Source organism: Lactuca saligna, chromosome 4 (genome assembly GCF_052625555.1).
Source record: "Lactuca saligna cultivar CGN05327 chromosome 4, ASM5262555v1, whole genome shotgun sequence".
Taxonomy (NCBI): Eukaryota; Viridiplantae; Streptophyta; class Magnoliopsida; order Asterales; family Asteraceae; genus Lactuca; species Lactuca saligna.
The window spans coordinates 220,586,400-220,610,897 of NC_136420.1; the positions used below are offsets into that span (position 1 = coordinate 220,586,400).

Sequence of the window (24,498 nt, forward strand, 5' to 3'; positions counted from 1 at the left end):
CATGTCTGAACCACGAAGGCATCAAACATACTAACTACTACACCGGACCGAAGTCCGGGACTACTACTAACTGAACGGGCCGGCATTGTGGCCTTAGACCCGTCCCTACTGGAAGGAAACTCACCTCGTAAGCTAGCGGATGAGTGTGCGGCTCGGAAAGCTAACGGCTTCTGCTCCTGAATCTCCTCGGCTCAATAAGTTCACACTTGATCTTGGATCTTGGCACTAGAACTCGTTTCCTTGCTTCCTTCTTCTTCTCCTTCTTCACCCCGGAAACGGGTCGTTACATTTTAGGTATTCTTAAAACCAAAATGAAATTATTACAAATAGAACTTTGAAGTAGAGAATGATTAAAATTTTTAATATTGAATATGAATCGTAGACTTACAAATGAAACTTCCAATGTTATATATAAAGAATTGCTTATAAATTTTTGAATATAAACAAGTTTTATTTAGGGAGAATTTCATATATGCTCTTCTTAAACATCAAAATATCATATTTACCAAACTTATTTTCTAAATATCATATTTACCCTTCATAAAATTTCTAAATATCATACTTACTCTTCATAAAATTTCAAAAAATCATATATGTTCTTTTTAAACATCAAAATATCATATATGCACTTCTTAAATATCAAAATATCGTATATGCATTTTTTAAATATCACAATATTAATGGTAATATCTAAAATATCCTCCATCTAGAACATAATAATAATTAAAAACAACAAAAACTAAATAATCAAAATATACATTCCATAGAAAGGGTTGAAGATGAATCTTTTTACCTGTCAAGAGGTCGACATTCCAACAATTTAAAAGATCACATTCCATTATCATAGACGTAATGATAATATGGTTAAATTTCTTAATTATTATAAAAAGTTTAATGTATAAAAAATGATTATAAAATATTAAAAACATTATCAAAACGATTTGGACAAATATGATATTTTAAAGGTTTGTGAAGGGTAAATATGATACTGAGAAATTAAGTTGGGCAAATATGATATTTTGAAATTTAAGAAGGACATATATGAAATTCTCCCTTTTATTTATTATTGATAATACATATTTATTCATCATTTTTTATTTGTATTTTATATTATCATGTTTATTTCATCTATGTCTTTTTACACTACATTATTTTTTAAAATTTAAATAAAACAATGTTATTTACATTGATTAATTGTCTTTATTTTTTTTAGTTTACTTCATTTTCTATTTCTATTTCTAATTTAAAATAACAACGATATAGTTATGGTTAACACAGGTGTAACAACCCGAAATCCAGGTATCCTTCTTTTTGGCCCTGCATCTTTGATATGTTGTCATTTAGGGTTTTCATGTTAGGCGAGTACGCTGGGCGTATAAGGAGTACGCTGCGCGTACTCGCACGCTTCATTTGGACACGTTTACCCTCGGGTACGCTGGGCGTAACCGGTCCAGACCTAGAAACCCTAATTCTTTTGGAGGGCTATAAAAGGAATGTGTGGTTGGACTTCTCAGCCACCATACCTCAGAGAGAAACCCTAAAGAGAGTGTGCATTCGTTCTTGGGCCATATTGTGAGTATTCTAAGCTTGGTGGTGCCATTCCAAGGTAGCAAAGGAGAAGAAGAGCTCATTGGGAAGGCTAGAAGTGGAGTTCAAGTGTGGATCTGAGCTTTGCAAAGGTTGAAGCTTCATTATTAGGTAAAATGTTCGAATCTTGACATATGGTTCATGTTATTTGCTTCAAGTACCGTTTTCTAGGGTTTTAGTCCCAAAGGTGGAGACTTTTTGTGCAAATGGTCTCCCTAAGTTTGGATCCATCATATTTCTGGTCTATTGGAGTTGTAGACTCATAAAAATGATATCTTGGACGTGAATGTTGCACCATGCATGAGATCTAGGTCCTTGAGTTTGAATAGAATGATGTTAAGAAGTGTTGGAGCCTTTACAGCCATGCCAAGGCTTAAAGGTCTCGACTTTATGGGTATAGACACATAAACAGAGTCGGATCTAGAAGTTGGAGTATTGGCTTAACCGATTAAGACCAGAAATGAAGTATGTTAAAGTCTGATGGTTACGTTGGGCGTAACTCCCAGTACGCGCAACGTACTGGGTGGAGACCCCAATCCATGGGTTCGCGATGTACGCCCCGCGTACATCAAGCAGTACGCCCCGCGTACTCACAAGGTTGACTTTTGTTGACTTTTAGGGTTTTTGTCAACATGTAGACTTTGGTCAAGGAAGGGTAAAATGGTCTTTTACCCTCTGAGGAATGATGACAAGGGGTAAAGTTTAGTTGTGGAAGTCTTTGATTATTAAAATGGTATTTTTATGATTAGGCGAGGTAGAGTCGTCGTTGGATTTTGGAGATAGCAAGTACGCGAGATCTTAGACTTTCCACGAGGTGAGTTTTCTCACTATACTGTACCCGGAAGGGTTTTATTTTGTGACCGAAAGGTCGGATATGTTATGAGTTATATGCATTGTATGTGATAAGATAATCGTTTTTATGTGCCATTTATGATATGCTTGATATGGGCCGGAAGGCGTATATGTTATGGGCCGGAATGCGTTGTGATGTGGACCGTAAGGTTGACGTAGGTAGGACCGGAAGGTTTACCTAGTCGGGACGAAAGTCCCCTGAGACACATGGACCGGAAGGTCAGGGCCTGGAAAGGCGTATGTGCGTAAGTGGTATTTTGGGGAACTCGCTAAGCATTTATGCTTAAAGTTGTTGTGTTATGTGTTTCAGGTACTAGCGAGGACATGGGAAGGCGTCGGCGTGATTGTACACACTATCGGGGAAACTGTTTTTATGATCATGGGATGTATTTTGTTATGATAACATTGTTCACGTTGAATTTGGAATATTAAACGATGGTTTTTGATGTTTGCAAAAATGAAAATTTTGTTTTAAAATTTACGTTGTTACAAGTTGGTATCAGAGCCTTGGTTTGAGGGATTCGGATACACCTTCGGGCGTAACTAAACTCAAACCGGGGATTTGAGGAAAATTTTTAATTAATAAAAGCAATAAAAGTTTGATAAGAGATTTCGAAACGACCAAAGGAGAAGCAGTGTGTACGGTCAGCCAGCGCCCGAACGGTAAAATCCCCAAAATACTCTTACAATATGTGTTATGAGATATGTTGATATGATACGCATGCTAGTAGACTAGGTATTCATATTAGGACTAGAGGGGCCTGATTTGTGATGCCTTAGTCTAGGGGAAACTGTTGCTATGAGATGCTTTGAGAGTGAGTGGGTAGCCAGTGCATAGCAAGAATAGAGTACTCACGATCCGGGGTTCGGGGAGGAGGACTTGGGTGAATGCTGATGCGGTGTAGTTGGTAGTATTGGGCCCGTACTACTGAAGACACCGGGTCGGTGAGCAATCCAAGTAAGAATCCTTGGGTATCGGAGACTGAGTAGGGTTGCGTTATCGAGTGCGATTATTCTTGATGGAGTCTCTGATATTTTTATGTTGTATTTCAGAGGCATTATGGTTGCACCACGCCACAGACCTGGTACGAGCAGTGTGAGTGACGAGGAGCTTCGTCAGATGATTCATGAGGAGGTGGCTGCGGCGATCCGGGCCGAGATTCCGGAGATGTTTGGGTCTATTAAGACCACTCTGATGGAGACTTTTGATGAGCGGTATGCCGCGGTGACTGAGGCCGCAGCTGTGGCCGCTGCCAGACCACAGGGAGGTGACTCGTTGTTGTTCCGGGAGTTCAGCAACACGAAGCCATCCGAGTTTGATGGAACGCGAGATCCGATCGCTGCGATGATACGGATTGCTGATATTGAGGGATGGTTCTAAACTTGTTCATGTCCGGAGCATCTGAGGGTACGGTTCGCTTTGAACCACCTCCGCCTGGGAGCAAAGGATTGGTGGAAGTTTGTGACGGCGAACTTCACTCTTGCGGAGGTTTCAGCCGTGACTTGGGAGAGGTTTACTTCTACGTTCAGAGACGAGTATGTTCCCCCAGTGGAGAGGGAACGGTTGGTACAGGAGTTCTTGACCCTCAAGCAGGGTAATGATTCAGTTACAGAGATCACTCTGAAGTTTCATGAGAGGGCGATGTTTTGCCCTGAGCAGGTGTCCACTGAGCAGGCTCGGATGAGCTGATATTTGGGTGTACTGAGGAGGGATATCCAGGAGTTCGTATCAAACTCGTCATACCAGACCTTCGCTGAGCTCCAGGAAAATGCCAGGAAGAGAGAGATCGAGTTGGAGACTCAGGCCAGGGAGGAGGCCGAGTCTCAGCGGGTGGATCGGCGGCCAGCTCAGTCCCAGCCGGCAGCCAAGCGGACCAAGTCCGCCGATTCGAGGATGGGAGGTCAGAAAGGCCGCACTTGCGGAAAGTGCGGCAAGGGTCATGAGGGGGCATGTCGATCAGGTTCTTGCTACAAGTGTGGCAAGGAGGGGCACATTGCTAGGGATTGCCCCAAGGGATTTATGGTTTGCTTTCATTGCAACCAGACCGGCCATCGGAAGGCTGAGTGCTCTCAGCTTCACCAGGGATATGCGCCTGCTGCTAGGGTTACCGAGACTCGGCCGGTGAAAGCCGAGGCTCCGAAGGCTCGTGAGAGAGCTTTTCAGTTGATTGCAGAGGAGGTCCGCATGGCGCCTGATGTCGTAGCTGGTATGTATTCTTTTGTGTATTTACTTTTATGCTAAGATATTGTGCTTATATTATGATATGCGTATGTACTTTTCTTGTGAATTTTGTACCTGCCTTGGTATTATTTGACTCGGGTGCAAGTCGGTCTTTTTTATCTTTGGCTTTTAGCCAGCACATCGGTATTGATCGGGAGGTGATGTGTCGGCCCCTGTGGGTTTCTATAGCGGATGAGAAAGCGGTATACGCCACTAACGTGATTCGAGGATGTGTGCTCGATATTTTTGGTGTCAAGTTCCCTATAGACTAGATTCCTATAGCGATGGGGGATATCTGCGTCATCGTGGGTATGGACTGGTTGAGTAAGTTTGGGGCATTCATTGACTGTGAGAGACAACTGGTGACTATACGAGACCTTAGTGGGGGAGAGCTTACTGTGTATGGCGAGGGGACCCGGTGTGGGTCAGCGTTTTGTTCGGCTGCCAGGGCGAGGCAGAGTTTGCAGTAGGGATGCAGTGGATTCATAGCCTATGTGACGGACACTCGAGTGGCCGCGGGGAGGCCCAATTCAGTTGACGAGGTTCCAGTAGTATGCGAGTTTTCGGATGTGTTCACTGAAGAATTACTAGGTGTGCCTCCGGAAAGGCAAGTGGAGTTCCGTATCGATCTGGTTCCGGGAGCGGCGCCCATCACCAAGGCGCCTTATCGCCTCGCTCCACCAGAAATGCAGGAGTTATCCTCGCAACTTCAGGAGCTGTTGGGAAAGGGGTTTATTTGACCGAGTAGCTCACCTTGGGGAGCGCCGATTCTATTTGTCAAGAAAAAGGATGGCTCACACCGGATGTGTATCGATTACCGGGAGTTGAACAAGTTGACGGTTAAAAACCGATATCCGTTACCTAGGATCGATGATTTGTTCGATCAGTTGCAGGGGGCATCTTGGTTCTCTAAGATAGACTTGAGGTCAGGTTATCATCAGATGAGGGTTCGGGATGAAGATATTTAGAAGACTGCATTCAGAACTCGTTATGGACATTACGAGTTTGTGGTGATGCCTTTTGGGCTCACTAGTGCCCCGGCTGCGTTCATGGATCTCATGAACAGGGTGTGCAGGCCGATGCTGGATCGGTCGGTGATCGTATTCATTGATGATATTTTGGTATATTCGAGGTCTAGGGAGTAGCATGAGGAGCATTTGAGGGAAATTCTTGGAGTATTGAGATTGGAGAGGCTGTATGCCAAATTCTCCAAGTGTGATTTCTGGTTATGAGAGGTCCAGTTCCTAGGGCACCTTGTTAACCAGAAAGGGATATTGGTCGATCCGGCCAAGATCGAGGCGGTGATGAGATGGGAAGTGTCGAGATCGCCCACTGAGATCAGGAGCTTTCTGGGATTGGCCAGCTATTATCGAAGGTTTATCAAGGATTTCTCCAAGATCGTCGTGCCGCTTACTAAGATGACCCGGAAGGGTGTTGCATTTTCATGGGGACCGGAGCAGCAGTCCTCATTCGAGACCCTTCGTCAGAAATTATGCGAGGCCCCAGTGCTTGCACTCCCGGAAGGGGTGGAGGATTTTGTGGTATACTGTGATGCATCTATATCGGGATTAGGGGCGGTGCTTATGCAGAGGGGACACGTTATAGTGTATGCTTCGAGGCAGTTGAAGCCTCATGAGTCGAGATATCCCACCCCGACCTGGAACTGGGGGCTATGGTGTTTGCCCTCAAGATCTGGCGGCACTATCTTTATGGGGTTCGGTGTACCATATACACGGACCACAAGAGTCTGAAGTACTTGATGGATCAGCCAAATCTGAATATGCGACAGAGGAGATGGTTAGATGTGGTGAAGGATTATGATTGTGAGATCCTGTACCACTCGGGCAAGACGAATGTAGTGGCCGATGCCTTAAGCCGTAGGGCGGAAAGCGCCACGATCCGAGACATTTGTATGAGGTTGTCAGTAATGACCCCGATTTTGGACACCATCCGAGGAGCTCAGGCTGAGGATGCGAGACCAGAAAACCAGAAGAAGGAGCGGGTTGTCGGTCAGGTATCGAAATTCGCTACGGATGGTCGGGGACTTATGACATTTCAGGGTCGAACTTGGGTACCGTTTGTGGGAGGTACGCGTACTATTTTGATGGAGGAAGCGCATCGATCGAAATTCTCGATTCACCCCGGGGCTACTAAGATGTATTTGGACCTAAAGAAGGAGTATTGGTGGCCCTGTATGAAAAGGGATGTTGCATGGTTCATCGAGAGGTGCCTGACTTGTCGTCAGGTTAAGGTCGAGCACCAGTGTCCACACGGTAAATTGCAGCCGCTGGAGATTCCCGAATGGAAGTGGGAATAGGTTACCATGAATTTTATCACCAAATTGCCGAGGACTGCGAGGGGAGTCGATGCGATTTGGGTGATTGTGGATAGATTGACGAAGAGCGCTCATTTTCTAGCCATCAGTGAGAGCTCTTCTGCGGAGAAGTTGGCAGAATTATATGTGAGGGAGGTGGTATCACGGCATGGGGTTCTGATGTCGATTGTTTCAGATCAGGATGTACGATTTACTTCCAGGTTTTGGAAGAAGTTTCATGAGGAGTTGGGTACGAGGCTGCATTTCAGTACCGCATACCACCCACAGACGGACGGACAAAGAGAGCGGACGATTCAGACGCTTGAGGATATGCTCCGAGCATGTGTTTTGGATTTTGGAGGGAGTTGGGACACCTATTTACCCTTAGCAGAGTTTTCGTACAACAACAGACATCATTCGAGCATTGGTATGCCATCCTTTAAGCTGTTGTATGGGAGGAGGTGTCGCACCTCCATCTGTTAGGGAGAGGTGGGGCAGCGGGTGATGGGTAGCACGGAGATTGTACTCCAGAAGACCGAGCAGATTCAGCAGGTCAGGAAGAGATTATTGACCGCGCAGAGTCGCCAAAAGAGTTATGCGGACAGGAGTCGGTCCGAGCTCGAGTTTCAGGTTGGTGACCTTGTGCTCCTAAAGGTCTCTCCTTGGAAAGGAGTGATACGATTCAGGAAGAGGGGCAAGTTCGGACCCCGGTATATTGGACCTTTCAGGGTAATTGCTAGGGTAGGCAGGGTAGCCTACCGGTTGGATCTACCTGCTGAGTTGGGACAGATCCATAACACCTTTCTTGTCTCGCAGTTGAGGAAATGTATTGCCGACAAGTCGGCAGTGGTGCCATTAGATGATATTCAGGTGGATGCAGGCCTAAACTATGTGGAGAGACCCGTGGCGATCAGGGATCGGAAGGTTAAGGTTCTGAGGAACAAGGAAGTACCCTCGGTACAAGTGCAGTGGCAACATCGTAAGGGGTCCGAGCTGACATGGAAGTCTGAGTCTGAGATGCGGGATCAGTATCCGGAGTTGTTTTCAGTATGAGACTTCGGGGACGAAGTCTGGTTCTAGTGGGGGAGATTTGTAACAGCCCGAAATCTAGGTATCCTTCTTTTTGGCCCTGCATCTTTGATATGTTGTCATTTAGGGTTTTCATGTTAGGTGAGTCCGTTGGGCGTACAAGGAGTACGTCGCACGCTTCATTTGGATGCATTTACCCTCGGGTACGCTGGGCGTAACCGGTCCAGACCTAAAAACCCTAATTCTTTTGGAGGGCTATAAAAGGAATGTGTGGTTGGAATTCTCAGCCACCATACCTCAGAGAGAAACCCTAAAGAGAGTGTGCATTCGTTCTTGGGCCATTTTGTGAGTATTCTAAGCTTGATGTGGCCATTCCAAGGTAGCAAAGGAGAAGAAGAGCTCATTGGGAAGGCTAGAAGTGGTGTTCAAGTGTGGATCTGAGCTTTGCAAAGATTGAAGCTTCATTATCATGTAAAAAGTTCGGATCTTGACATATGTTTCATGTTATATGCTTCAAGTACCATTTTCTAGAGTTTTAGTCCCAAAGGTGGAGACTTTTTGTATAAATGGTCTCCATAAGCTTGGATCCATCATATTTCTGGTCTATTAGAGTTGTAGACTCATAAAAATGATATCTTGGACGTGAATGTTGCACCATGTATGAGATCTAGGTCCTTGAGTTTGAATAGAATGATGTTAAGAAGTGTTGGAGCTTTTACAGCCATGCCAAGGCTTAAAGGTCTCGACTTTATGGGTATAGACGCATAAACATAGTCGGATCTAGAAGTTGGAGTATTGGCTTAACCGATTAAGACCAGAAATGAAGTATGTTAAAGTCTGATGGTTACACTGGGCGTAACTCCCAGTACATGCAGCGTACTGGTTGGAGACCCCGATCCATGGGTTGGCGATGTACGCCCCGCGTACATCAAGCAGTACGCCCCGCGTACTCACAAGGTTGACTTTTGTTGACTTTTAGGGTTTTGGTCAACATGTAGACTTTTGGTCAAGGAAGGGTAAAATGGTCTTTTACCCTCTGAGGAATGATGATAAGGGGTAAAGTTTAGTTGTGGAAGTCTTTGATTATTAAAATGATATTTTTATGATTAGGCGAGGTAGTGTCGTCGTTGGATTTTGGAGATAGCAAGTACGCGAGATCTTAGACTTTCCATGAGGTGAGTTTTCTCACTATACTGTACCCGGAAGGATTTTATTGTGTGACCGGAAGGTCGGATATGTTATGAGTTATAAGCATTGTATGTGATAAGATAATCATTTTTATGTGCCATGTATGATATGCTTGATATGGGCCGGAAGGCGTATTTGTTATGGGTCGGAAGGCGTTGTGATGTGGACCGTAAGGTTGACGTAGGTAGGACCGGAAGGTTTACCTAGTCGGGACGAAAGTCCCCTGAGACACATGGACCGGAAGGTCAGGGCCTGGAAAGGCGTATGTGCGTAAGTGGTATTTTGGGGAACTCACTAAGCATTTATGCTTCCAGTTGTTGTGTTATATGTTTCAGGTACTAGCGAGGACCGTGGGAATGCGTCGGCGTGATTGTACACACTGTCGAGGAAACTGTTTTTATGATCATGGGATGTATTTTGTTATGATAACATTGTTCACGTTGAATTTGGAATATTAAACGATGGTTTTTGATGTTTGCAAAAATGAAATTTTTGTTTTAAAATTTACGTTGTTACAACATGAAGCCTTTTTATAAAATTAAATCTATGCAAATCTATGATAATAAAATCAAGTATTGCATGATGCATGTTCCATTTCTGTTAAGCAAGTAAAAGAAAAGGTAAACCAAGTTCATCCTTGGATATTGATCTTTCACTTCAACTCCTTGCTTGATTTCGATTCCTTCTTTCTTTATCATAAGATGTTTCTTCTCATTCTATTTCACAAACACTCCGAGTCCTCAACAAGTTTATATGAGTTTCATAAACTGATTACACCCTTCCCATTTATGTCAAAACCCACATGTTTGGGCCAAAAAAGTTTGGACTAGAATAAGTGGATTAAAAGTTTCATTTTCTTGCGAGTTTTGTCCAATTTGATTTGAAATTTTTTGTAAAAACGAATTTACCTCTTATTATTTAATTTTTCATTTTTATTTTATTACCAACAATTAAAAACAAAAAAAAATAAAATACTCTCTCTCTCTCTCTCTCTCTCTCTCTCTCTCTCTCTCTCTCTCTCTCTCTGAAGTTTGGGTTTCTTGGAGTTTAGGGTTTCTTGGCCGCTAGGGTTTTCAGATGGGGGGTTTTGCGACTGGAAATCAAGGGGGAGACACCCGGGGTCAATTTTTTCTCGGTTGTTAAGCCTCTGACGAGGTCGTTGCCATCGATCAAGGGGGTCATCGATCTGGGTTACATATCTACATCACCATCGGATCCTCAAGCCATAGATCTGAACATATCAGAGGCCGACGAGCATGGTGACGGGGTGTAGCAATGGTCGGAGGTGAGGGGTGTAGTAGTGTTTCCAACACCACCGGTGAAGCGAGAACATAGCTCAAAAGGTGAAGTAAGAATGATGATGACGTTTGTTCATCCCCGACGAGAAGGGTTCCACAAGAACAATGTTGAAAAGGTGAAGTTTGTGGCTTGATTTTCCATTATCTTCGCCTTCTCCGACAAGAACTATGAGCTTTAAGATACAGACACAATAACATTAGAAGTAGGGTTCGTAGAAGACGCCTCTTTCCGTCTCTTTACGATCTGCAAATTCTCTCCAATGGAGTCATCATCAAAGATATGGAATGTCGTCTCCATTCGTCATCATTGGAAAATCGAGCCATAGTTGGAGTCAACGGACGTAGATCTAAATTTTGGCAGCGAAATGGGTGGCACAACAAAGTCATCAACAAAAAATGCTAGAATTCCAACAATTAGTGGTGATCCGACTGTCAATGGTGGTCTAGCTGATTTAGTGGTCCGACAACTTTAGAGAGAGAGAGAGAGAGAGAGAGAGAGAGGATATTTTATTTTTAATTGTTTTTAGTTTTTGGTAATAAAATAAAAATGCAAAATTAAATAATAAGAGAAAAAAATCGTCTTTACAAAAAAATTCAAACCAAATTGGATCAAGCTCACAAAAAAATAAAACTTTTAGACAAATGTTGCTAGTCCCAACTTTTTTTTTTTTTTTTTTTTTGCCCAAACATACTAATTTTAACATTCCACCATTCTTGCAATTTTATCTTTTATCTAAACAAACCCTCTTTCATTTTTGTTTTTTATCTAAACAAACCCCTCTTTCACTTTTGACCTTCCACACCAATGAGTTACCCATTTCATTTAAGGAATTAAGGATAACAAAGTATTTGTATTTTGCCAAAATTTTAGTATTTTTCCAAAATACACTAAAGTTGTTTCTTTAAATTTTTTTGATAATAATGTGTTTGGCAAAACTAGTTAGAAATGTTTTAAAAGTGTAAAATTATATAAAAACTAAAAGCTCCAAAAAGTTATTTTAATTAGCTTTTCGAATAGGAGTTTTTTTTTTTTTATCTAAACTAAAAGCTTCTGGCTTATACTCCCGAACGAAACTTTTTTCTTTTTGATTCGAGATTTTTCTTAAAAAGCTCATAATAAAAGTTATCAAAAGCTTCCGGCAGAATAGATAACTAAATGGGAAGTGATGATTGTGTGGATTTTATGCATAAGGTATGTTTATTTCTAGAAAACCGTTTTAATGAGATTAAATGATTATTTTACTTTTATATATAAAAAAAGGGTGTTGCTAATAAGACACCCATTGGACACCCATTGATCACTTTTTAAAAAATCAACCAATAATTAAATGCTTATAAACAACTTTTTCGGAAACAATACAATTTCAGTCAATAAAAATATTAAAAAAAATTAATTAGGGTGTACATATTGCAATATGGGGTATCTTTTTAGCCAACCCCATAAAAAAACAAAAGAAAAACAAATTTCATAAACTTTCATCAGTCATTGACAATATTTTTCAGTTTTGACAATATTAATCGGTTTTGCCTCATTTATATCATCTTTCCATCTCCCCAATAATTTTCTCAAATATTATCTAAACATCATTTATCTTAATGGAGGAAAACAAAAAAAAGGGCCATATGGTTATTTGCACATTTCTCAAATATTGTCCTTTAATAATCTATTGATGCAGAAAAATCATTTGGAAACCTGAGAGCAAACAAATTCACAAAAATGTCAATCAATTTCTATTTTAATTTACTATCTACACTTAATTTTTCTCATAAGCTAACACAACAAATTAATACTCTTTATGAGAATGGGTGGATTTATATTAGTATCAATTTAGAGACTTTCAGCATTCCCTATGCCTTCATATATGCACATCAACTTCTTGAACTTTTTTATACATTTGACCTCAATCTTCAACCATATCTCCATTTAAGTCAAGATGTTTAAATAAAAACAGCATGTATACTCAGGAAAATGTATTAGGCATAATAAATCTAGACGCTATCATAAATTACAGGGGGGGAATATGGAGTTTTTTTAAGAGATTCATACTGGTATGAAAAGCAGCTCTCTTTATGTTCAATGTGAACAAATCCTTGCATTCTATATCCATAAATCTGCGAGATGTTATTAAAGTAATTTCATGGTCAGGTGTACCAATCTTCAGCTTCATCATCGCTATCTGATAAGTAATCATCTTCATTTACATCTTCATCTTCTCCTTCAGAAAAAGCTGAAATCTTTGATTGATTGAATCCACTCCTTTTTGCTACTAATTCATCTAAAATATCATCTAAAGGTCCGATATTTTCATCCATATCCCCATCAAAACTGGAAACAAACACACCATTGTCGACATCATCCAAAAATTCATCGCTTCTGATTCTTAGAACAAAATCCTCTTCTGTAATCTCCCCATTCTCGACTCTATTCCATGGAAACCACAGATCCGCTTGCCTCCCCAATGCTCTGTCCCAATCACCAACAACCACCGTCCCCAAATTTGAAGCTTTAGCTCTTCTTAACATCTCAGAGAAATCAGAATCATCGGAAACTAAAACTAACCAATCAATTCCTCTACTCATGGAATGTTGCATTTGTCTCTTCAATGCCCAATCCGCCGCCTGAGGCTTATCCTCCACCGTCTTCACAAAAACCCCCGCCCTTCTAAGCTCCGCTGCCAATCCGTACCCAGTTTTGGGCGTAACTAGGGTTCTAGCAGCCTCCGTGTACTTGTGATTTCCGGTGATAAACCTCTCCTTGAACCGTTGTCGTTTCTTTCCCTTTAAGGATTTCATTCTGTTCATCTTCTTTTCTCTTTCTCTCATGTGTAATTGTTTGAAGTGTTTCTTTAGGTCTAGATTTGTTTTACATTTGCGGCCGCAGACGCCGCAGAGATAGGGTTCGGAAGGGGTAGCGACGCCCTTACGCTCAAGGATGTCGAGACGGCGTTGATCACGGCGTTGCTCGACGACCCAGTGTGGGAGGTGGATGAAGGCGTGGCGGTTAGCGTAGGCGGAGACGTCAACGAGTTCACCGAAATGATTGGCAATGTTTTTGAGAGCCATGGCAGCATCGTAAGGAGGGCCTCGCGGGGGCTTGTTGTCGAGGTCCCACAAGATTACGACTTTTTTGGGTTTGGCGGCGAAGACTCCTTCCTTTGTCTGGACCATGTCGATTTCGGACATGGAAGCGGGAGAAGCTGGATGGTCGGAGGCTGAAGAAGGTGTAATTGAGCGGCGGCATTGGCGGAAAGTGGTGTTGGTGGTGAATTTGAAGGAGCTTAAAGGGAGCTGGTGAGAACGAGGGGAAAGAGGAGGAGGTGGGGAATTGAGACTGAGAGTGAGGGTTTCGATGGATTTGCAGAGTAAATTCATTTGATCAATCGGAAAGGATAAGAGAATTGGGAATTTTGAGATGAACACAGTGGAACAATTTCATGGACGGAATATTTCGGGTATCATTCCGCTCGTTAATTCAAAAGGGTAAGAGTTATTTAGGGCCCTAAACGAATTGAAAATACGATGTACATCAATTGTGGTTCGTTTAGTTAAACGAGCCATGAAGAATGAAAGACTTCCTTCGATTATATTTGTGAACGTTTGGTTATGTTTTTTGTTTATATTCATTCATTTTATTTCTATATATCTATATATGTTCAATTGTGTTTGATTACATTCCTATATGATATGTTCGTTTACGTTTATATATGTTAATTATATTTATTTATCTATGTTTGTTCAGTCTGTTCATGAGTATAAATGAACGAACATGAACAATGTAAATATTCATACGTGTTCGTTCATTTGTTCGGTTAACTTAAACGAACCAACATGAAAACGTTATTGTTTGGTTCATTTACAACTATATTTCGGGATGTTACAAATTTTTTTCTAGAAATGATTATTGATTTATTGGTTTTTAGAAACAACTAGGATTTTATCTGTGTAGTCCCGACGACATTAATTCATTTAAGAAAATGAACTCATTAATTAGAAATAGAAAAAGTCATGAATCAAAACCAAGCATAGAAACTTAGGAGGACTTAAGTGTCAAAATATAAAAGTTAGGGACCAATAGGGCTAGTCACAATTTGGTTAAAACCGAATTGTCCAATTAGATAATTTGGATTGGATTATTTGGTTCGGATATTCGGATTTTTGGAATGATTTTAAGCTAAATTAAATTATTATTTTTGGATTTCGGATTTGTTTTAGTTTATAAAATAAGAACCGAATAGTCCAAAAAAACCAAACAACAATTTATTATTTATTTTTACTATATATCTTTAATCATTTATAAATTTACTAAATTATTTTTTAATTATTAGAAACTTTTAACCAAAATAGTACTTTAATATGTATTTCTTATCAAAAGTTTTTTGTCAATGAAATATTAAATTATAACTAGTTTTCATAACAAAAGATCATGTAGCCGAGTTGGATAAGGCGCTGATTTGATGACTTGGAGGTCATAGGTTTGAAACCCAGCACCCTTAAAATCACTCCCTTTTTTTTATTGAAGCGCTGTGAGGCTTGCTGCTGCCTAGCCGCGATCCGAGCCAAGCCGAGTCGAGGCCGCAAACCTCCGGCGACCGTGAACAGTTTCCGGACGTGAATTTCGAAACCCTAGCCGCCGGCCGCAAACTCCGCCACACCCTCGCAGGTTTCGACCAAAAACACTGATTTTTCGACTTTGAAGCTCCAAAACTCGATCAAAAACCCTTTTTTATGAAAAACATGAAGAACAAACCCCTCTTATTTTTCAGATATCTATCCAAAAACGCAAGAATATTTCGAAAATAAGATCAAATTATGCTCCAAATCTGACAAAATTGACTGATACAACTAGGCTCTGATACCACTTGTAAGTCCCTAAAATGCCTGTGTATCAATCAGATCCGTTATATGGTGCGGAATCCCAATCAAACGGATGATGTCAGATAAAATAGAAGAAAAGAAGAAAAAGAATATGATGAATCTATGTAGGAATTGATTAGAATGAAAATCCGGATACAAAAGATTCACACACACAAAATGCTCTCTAGTTTCTCTCTTCTCACGTTCATCAATCTCTACTCCTCACCCCTAACACCTATATATATACATATACATATATATATATATATATATATATATATATATATATATATATGTGTGTGTGTGTGTGTGTGTGTGTGTGTGTGTGACATCCACAAAATCTCGGCGAGAAAAGACCGATTTTCATTTATGCTTTTAAAATAATTTCAGAATAAATCCTTTTGATTTGAAAGAGTTGCGGAATTTGTTCCCAAAAACAAAACGTGATAAAATAATATTTACCAAAGCATTTCATAAAAGAAATGTATTTTCATTATATAATCAAAACTCGGGATGTCATGTTCCGATACAGACCATAAAGCATAAACGATAACATTACAAGTCATTCAATAAATACATACATATACAGACTTGTAAACAAAACAACTTGATGATTCATTCATCTTATGCCTTTATGCCACTTCCTGTAATACAAATAAAACTGAGTGGGTCAGGCTTGGGAGCCTGGTAAGCATATAGGGTTTTCAACCCACAATAAATAATTATATTTAATTCCACCAACCAACAATAACCCAATTACCCATTCCCGTTATTCTCACTTTACGTCCCTAAGACAACTAACATAAGGGATTTAGTCTAAGAATATTTCATCGGGGCGACAACACATGCTTCGGGGGTTCCTCAACAATATAAGTCAAATAAGGCAACCATGAGGGGGATGTAGTACAGCGAATGAACACCCAAGTTCATTAACACCTACAGGTGGCGAGCCTGCTAGTGTTCCACAAGACTATCTAGAAAAGTCTGTGGTCGTCATCTAAACTCCGCTAGATGACTGAATCAAAACAACAACAAGGCCTCTCATCTGTTTATTACACACCAACTATCTACCCATGTTCTACCCAACATATTAGTAGATAAAAATATACATTTTTATACATAGTTTAAAAAAAAACTTGTATAGCATGCTTTAATCAATACATATTCCACATAACAGATGAGGCACAGACACATAACACGTATTTCATAGAGAATAAATCAGATCTATGAGATAAAAGAGAATGAATATACATTCACACATATAACAACAAAATATATATACACATAGCACGTATTTTATATAAAATACTTCATAATATTGTATTGGAAGAAAATAATTACACACTCACTTGATCAGAAGATGATCGGACAGCACTACAGCTTACAGTAGTAGTAATCATCAGCAGATCTGAAAGATCTTCACGAAAATCGAACTTCTCGCGGGCAGAGCTTCGGCTCGGGAATCGCACTTCTCGGGATCTTCGGGGCTTCGGGATATTTATTGCACGTAAATCGAGGTAAAGCGAGAGAGAAAGGAGAGAAAATAGCAACCCTAAACGGCTGGCCCTTCAAATCTATTTATAGGGTAGATTTGGCCCTTGCCACGTCGTGGCAACCTTTTTCCACATCGTGGGCTTGGTCGTCACTACATAGGTCATCGCAAGTTGCATCGGGGGGACTCCCGGAGGTGTCAAAAGACTTGCCACATCGTGGCACTGCTTGCCATGTCGTGGTATCTGACAGTTTTGGGGTTTCGCGTCCCGAACTTCAGAAATTCATAACTTTCGCATACGAACTTCATTTTCGACATTCTTTATATCGATACAAAAGTGAGATTATGCTCTACAACTCTCGTTTAGACTTCATTGTCTAATTTTAACTTTATTTTTAATATATTATAAGTATATTACTTATATATTATTTTTAGTAGACCGGGACAGAAAAACTGTGTTCGAAATTCATAACTCCTTCATCTGAACTCCGTTTTCGTCTGTCTTTTTATCGTTGGACTACTATCAATGAGATCTTCAATTTTCATTTAGAAATTTTTGGCTAAATATCACTCGATCTCTATTTCGAGTAATCGGGTTGCATACCGCTAAGTCGAAACTTCGAAAAATCATAACTTCCTCATACGCAGTCAGATTTAGGCGTTCTTTTTATGCACACTCTCGGTTTAAAGAACTCTACAACATTCACTTAGATCACTAAGGCTAAATATCGCACTAACGTAAATTTCACTTTTTACGTCATTCAGCGTTGTTGGTTCTGTCGCGAAACTTCGACAGGTCATAACTTCTTCGTTATAACTCGGATTTCGGCATTCTTTATATATTTGGAAACCTCGTTTCAATCACTACAACATTATCCATAGATATCGGCTTTATCTAACATTTCATTTTGACGCTTATGTTTATTCTTAATTAAATTAAGTCACACAATTAAGCAAATAACACATAATACTTAAATATTTCATCATTAATACTTCGAAAAGAGTTACAAGGGTTAACCTAGACTATTACATCAATGATAATGCCTAGCCTGGAAACGCGGGCGTTATATATATATATATATATATATATATATATATATATATATATATATATATATATATATGTATATATATATACACACACACTAGGGAATATGAGCTAACTGAACATGGGCTGTGAATGGGATTACAGTCGGGCTGTAAATAGGGTTTACCGCCGTAAACCTGTTTACAGCCGTAAACACCACCCTGGCCGTAAACCTGACCGTAAAATCATAAAATATTACAGAAAACATAATTGCCTAGAAAAGCAAAGTATAAACCATATTTTGACCCAACACAATGAAACTAAGCAACAAGTAGTATTTATGCCACCCTTTGTCAGAGCTATAGTTTGCTAACCAGAGTCACCGCCAGAGCCAGAGTTTGTATATGGGAGCTAGGGTTTGCAAAAGAGTAATGAAGAACACCTACTCAACCACCACCCGTGTTTGCCTCCATTCCAACTGAATCACTACAAACCTTGTTTTCTATCTTTCCTAAATCATAGTGGGTGTCGATTTCAAGAGTTTTAGCCATGGATTTGTAGGTCTATTTATGTTGATTTCAAGCTTTTTTTTCCAATCGTTTGATGGAAGATGACAATCTTCATTACAACAATATCCAGGCAGACGGAGGTGGAAACAAAAAGGAAGACCAAGGCAGGTGATGCAGGTGGTGATAGAGAAGGCAAGCAGCGACAACCATAATAATTGAATTCCTCTCAGACTTCGTTGTCGCTCATTCCTACTATGGCAAAAAGATTCCAAAAAAATGTGTGCAAACCCTAACTCCAATCTCCGCTACGACACCATCGCTCTTCTCCAGTGCTGGTGGTGACCATTAATGGGTGTAGTTCATTGGTGGACAATGACTACCAAATTACTAGCAAGAGCTGGTGAAGCTGATCTCCATAATAGAATAGATAATGGTGGGTTTAAAGGAGAGATGATGGGAGGTGGGATGAGAAATTAGCAGATTAGGTGGTGGGAGGTAGGCGGTTGTCGTCGCCGGAGGCAAGGCTTGCGGTGGAGGTTAGGTTTAACAAGACAGTAAAGAAGAAGGAAGATCAAGGGTTGTTTAGCTTAGCTTTTCACAGCCTAAAAGTCCTTTTTGGAAAAGAAAAAAAAGCAAAAGATGTTTGGCAAAACTAGTTTTAAAAACTACTTTGTGAGTTTTTATACAAGGAAAATGAACTTTTTGGAAAAGTCAGGAAATCCTGACTTTTTGTAACTTTTCCAAAAAAGACTTTTGGGCTGTGAAAAGCTAAGCCAAACACCCCCCAAGAGAGTGAGATGGGTGTGGACTAGGGACGATGACTTAGGTGGGGTGTTTATTTGTTTTTTGTATTTAATTAAAAAATAAGAAACCTTAATAAAATAGATCAAACGAAATAAAAAAACAATTCTAGGGGCGTATTCATCATTTAGGTTGGATGTGGACCAAAACTACACAAAAATATCAATCATAGCGAGCAAAACCACACAATGTATCCAAAATTGGAACACTGATGCACCATCAAATTTTTTTAGACCAAAACCATATTATTTTGTCAACCATAGGTAGTTAGGGACCATTTTTGCAATTTTGTTTAAGTTGTTTTTGTATAAGAGGGTGTTTGTGATTCCTTTTAGAATGATTTTTTGATCATGAACTTTTCCAAAATGTCAAAAAAAAAAAAAAAAAACAAAAAAAACAAAAGGTGTTTGAGTAATAGAAAAGTTCTTTTGAAAATGATTTTTTGTATAGAAGAAAAAAAGATTTTCTAAAAGTTACGAAAATATGACTTTTTGTGACGTTTAGTTATTTTATATATAAAAGTTAAACCAAACTTTTTTAAAAATAACTTTTCCCTTTTGTCTCACAAAAGCTAATCCAAATACATTTTAAGAAAATCATTTTATAAAAACTATTTTTACAAAAATGATTTTTGAGGTTAAAAATTAATCACAAATATACTCTTAAGTAACAGAAAAAATTTATAAATTTATGTTGAAACATTTACTACATTGAATATATACAGATACATATATTAAAATAAACACATGGATTAGTTTTTTATAACTTAACGAATTTTACAAAGTACAAAGGCGGTGGGGAAAAAGTCAGATTTTACAAAGCCGATGGATGGTAACTGTAGGAAATCAAATTATATTTATTATCTGGGTAAACACGAAAGTTTAAAAAATCTACGGGTGAAAGTAACATATGTACAACCGTCAAAACAACATTTTAAACAGTAAAGGTTGAAAATGAATTAGTGAAAATGACATTTTAAAAGCTTCAAAAGTGAAGGGATAAAAAACGACATTTAAAAAATAAAGAATGATGGAATACGACATTTTCTAAAGTAGAGGGTACAAAGAGGAAGGGTTAATCGATTATAAAACTAGAAAAATATTCACGCGTTGCGTATAATACAATTATAAATTGGTAAATATATGTTGTTTAAATATAAAAATGATGTTGTTAACTTTGATAGAATAATTCTTATACTAATTTAATATAAAACATTGATTATTTTGAATTATATGATAATGTGAAATCTATTATAACTACATAATCTCAATCATCTTAATGGTCTTTACTCGCATGCTACTCAAAAATAAAATTAAATAAAATATATGCTTTAAAGTTATTTATAAATGTTGTTATGGTTAATTGGTTTTTTAAAAAAATTATTTGATTAACCTTTTAATTTATATTATTGTAGTTATTTAAAACATCAAAGAATATTTTTGTTTTTAATGTAAAAATATAATATTTTATATAATATTACTTTTAACTAGGGAATAATCTTGTGTTGCGGGTGTTGGAGTTGTGAAGGTTTGGGGATATTTCATAGTCTTTTATTAAAAAACAAAAAATAGTAACAAGCTTTACAATACTTTAACTTAAGCAAGTGTAAAATTCATCTACATCAAATCTGTCAACAAACAAATAGGCATCACATATTCCACTAAAACAAAGTAATATGTTTTGCATAAGTGAACATTATGAGATAGGAAACAGAACCTAAGGTCTACTAAACAAAGATTCTTGTCTTTCTTTTATAGGTAATGTAAATTTCATATCAACATTCACTTTCTATCCTTTGTTCTTTTATTTCAACGACTCTGTAATAGAAAATGAATAAGTTTAAAAAATTAATTAAATACAATAAAATTGATAATAAAATAAAACACATACTAACCCTTGATCAATCTTTTAGCCTCTGCTTCAAAGAAACATCAAACGATTAAAAACCATGAAAATGATGTTTTTTTAGGAACATGAAATCAAACGAACTAACAACTTACTCAAGACACTGGGTAATGAATAGTAATTGTACGATCAAATTAAAATATATACATGTTCCAAATGATCACTTCTATTATAAGTGTGGAGATAATTTTTCTGATTAATGTCATGACAACAAATCCTACCTAATTTTCTTTTTAGGCAACTTATCTTTGATTTGTAATCAAAATAATAGCGGACAATTTTATGTGTTCGCATTACATCATTTGGGTGTATTTTCAACCAAAAAAGTACCATTGAATCCTTCTTGGTGTCCACAGTGGCAACCAACATGGTAGAATTTGTTTACTTTTATGTAAGGGTGTAAGTGATACAAGTTACTCGTAAACTACTTAGGATTGAATCGTTAAAAACTCAACTTTAGATTGAATTAAACGAGCCTGAGCCATGCTCGAGCCTAAATATGAGGCTCGTTTATTAAACGAGCTCGAACCGAGTTTCAATTAGTGGGTTTCGCAAGCCTAAACGAGCCTATATATATATATATATATATATATATATATATATATATATATATATAGGCTCATGAGCTAACTAAATTGTTCAGGAGCCATGCTCGAGCTCCATTTTAAGGCTCGAATCGAGCTTGAGCTTCTTCAAAATTAAACGAGTCGTGCTTGAGCTTGGATAGGCTCGGGCTCGGCTCGGTTCATTTACGCCCCTACTTTTATGTACCTGGCACTCACATGGCGTCCCCTGTGGTATTCAATATGGCAAGATTACTCTGTTGAAATCTATTTTGATGGTGTAACGATGAGTACTTATTACTGAAACCTAAAGAATATGTATCATAATCATATATCAAACTACTTAAAGCTATATGTAGCTATGTAATTTAAGATTTTCTCAGTTCTAATGTATTAATTATCTTGTTTTACTCATGTGATATAGAGATGGACCCTTTATGAGATAGTAAGATATGTTCCTGAGCACAATTGGATTGCTTATGAAGAAGCTGGTAAAGAAAATCCTGATTTAGCTAAGACAATATATATATATATGTTTTTTTAGAACAAGTTGCAGGAAAAAGTAACTATACCATTAGATTAAAATACAAATAAACATAAAAATCCCCAAATTTGTCCCTTGAACCTGTCGTAACCATCCCTCCTGCAACAGGAGCAAAAGTAACCTGCGCTCATTATTTTTGCCAGTAATCATATTTAAACTTCCAAGACTACCCTTTGACCTTTTAATTGGAAGTTTTTCTTTTTTTTTTTCCTTCCCATCTGGTGACTTACCATCAACTTTTGTATTTCTAGGAGTATTATTATCCTTTCACGATCAAAAAGTTATATATTTTTTACTCTTGAAAAGAAATCAAACTATTTTAGGCAACTCACGAAAGCCTCAACAACACCATTTGGAGAAGGCATTGCATATGGATTGAAAGGATATGACCCCTGGTTAAATAGTAAACACAAAATTAAGTTTATAATTATTTTCTTTTAGAAAGTAAAGAATTTAGGATATTAATATATTACTATGATTAATAAGAAGATACCCGATGCATATATGGATGAAACATAAATGCCACCAGGGGGATACATTTCAACATATGGATGAGTTACTTATGTGGAGGCATATGAGGATAAGGTTGTTCGTGTTTTATAATTTATATACAACGTATATTTAGTAAAATATACCAAATCTTAAGAAGACCAAATTATCAAAGTTGAGATTTTTTTGACATGAAACCTGAAACCCTGGCCAATTTGGATTGACTGTACCAGTGGCAATACTTGAAGTCTGCTCATGAACAAAGTATACAAGATAAATCTATATTACCAAAGTACATTGTAGCTACATAAATATGTAAAAATACCTAGATTTCAACTATGAATTTTATCAAACACGTAGTGTGCTTCCTCAGTTTCATCAAAATTTTCTATTGATAGTTTCACCAGTTCTAGTCATAACAGGCCATCACACTCATAAAGGAATATAAGAAGGAAACTCAAATTCCTAAGTGTATAGCAGATCAACTGTTGGTTTCTAATTAATTAAATAACAATTGATTATTAAATTTAACATTAAAATGAAGTTTGGAAGCTTATTCTTACCTTCACCAACATCCCCATAAGGATTCAGTAGCCATATTCACCCAAACATTAAGGCCTAAAAAACACAATCCATTAAATTATATTTAAAGATGAAGATGACATGATATTACTTACTCGTTCTTCATCGAGAAGTGAGATGTTAAGGAACAGTGTCAAGTGGGTGATTTCCGGTTTTGCTTTTGCTGGTCGTTCGGTTGGGACACAGTGGCTTTCGGCTGGTATTAAGCCGATTTGTTTACCATTTGTTCACCATTCTTCTCCTCCAATCGGTGCAATCATTGTCTGGTAGTTGATTGAATCGTGGCATCTTCCAGTGATTCTAGTTCTAAACCTTCAATACCCCTTAATATTGAAACGTATATGGCCAATGAATTCTTCCACACAACACCTTCGAATCTCCATTTGAAGTACTAATCGTCGATCAATCTTTTAGCCTCTGCTACACCCTTTGAAATCTACAGCCACCATATGAAAATTCTTCTGAATCTTCACTGCTCGACATCTTCTCATCATCAGAATTTCATAAATCTATAATTCATGAACCCTAATTTGACCCCTGGCATACCCCTTTAAACAACGACAAACGACCGGTAACAACCAAATCTACCAAAAAAAAAAAAGAAGAAGAAGAATAAAGGTGAAGAGGAACCTTGATGGATTTAAAAAGAGAGGAGTAGGGTATACCGGTTCGACATCCTTGAAACTTACCTACGACTGAATCAAAAGAAAAGGAAAATAAGGGAGCGAAGATGGTGCTTGACACAAAGAAAGAAGTAGAGTGTGATTTTGGTTGATTGCAGTTTGTTAATTTCTCTTCAAATGGGAGAAGAGCAACCGTTTGTTTTCTGGTCCATTATGGATGAAGCTTCAAACAATACAGTTTAGAGATTTTAGAGATGGAGATGAAGTCGGTGGAAAATTTATGGAAATATTTTATTGGAACACATAGAAGGAGAAGAACAGAAAGACGTAACACGTAAATAGTAATGGCACCGCCCACTATCATTGGAAAAATACAGATTACAAAAAAAACAACAACCACCACCAATGACAGCAAAGAACTATGCACTAAGGGGTTCAAAATTACAAAAAAAACAACAACAACCAATGACAGCAAAGAACTATGCACTAAGGGGTTCAAAATTAAACTTTGTAAATTATTTATAAGCTATTTAGTTAGAAATTATTCATGTTTATAAAAAGGGTTTTAGGAAATATTTTAGTTAATTTGGGATTACAATTTAGGTTTTACATTTAACAAT

The 24,498-nt window shown here is 38.2% G+C and overlaps 1 protein-coding gene and 1 long non-coding RNA gene across 5 annotated transcripts; both read right to left on the reverse strand.

Moving 5' to 3' along the window:
- Positions 1-12,426: 12,426 nt before the first annotated feature.
- Positions 12,427-14,047, reverse strand: LOC145043340 (C2H2-like zinc finger protein). Its single transcript, XM_078991970.1, has one exon. It carries the CDS (start codon positions 13,859-13,861, stop codon positions 12,632-12,634), a length of 1,230 nt encoding a protein of 409 aa, XP_078848096.1. The 5' UTR covers positions 13,862-14,047; the 3' UTR covers positions 12,427-12,631.
- An 8,085-nt stretch (positions 14,048-22,132) lies between these two features.
- Positions 22,133-24,254, reverse strand: LOC145043341 (uncharacterized). Of its 4 annotated transcripts, none has more exons than XR_013680971.1 (3): positions 23,351-24,232; positions 23,237-23,291; positions 22,133-22,576 (listed from the first exon to the last, which is right to left on the reverse strand). It is a non-coding gene; the product is annotated as an uncharacterized LOC145043341 (long non-coding RNA). The 4 variants fall into 4 exon arrangements; XR_013680970.1 differs by having other exon boundaries at positions 23,237-23,839; positions 23,945-24,228; XR_013680972.1 differs by lacking the exon at positions 23,237-23,291 and having other exon boundaries at positions 23,351-24,254.
- Positions 24,255-24,498: the final 244 nt, after the last annotated feature.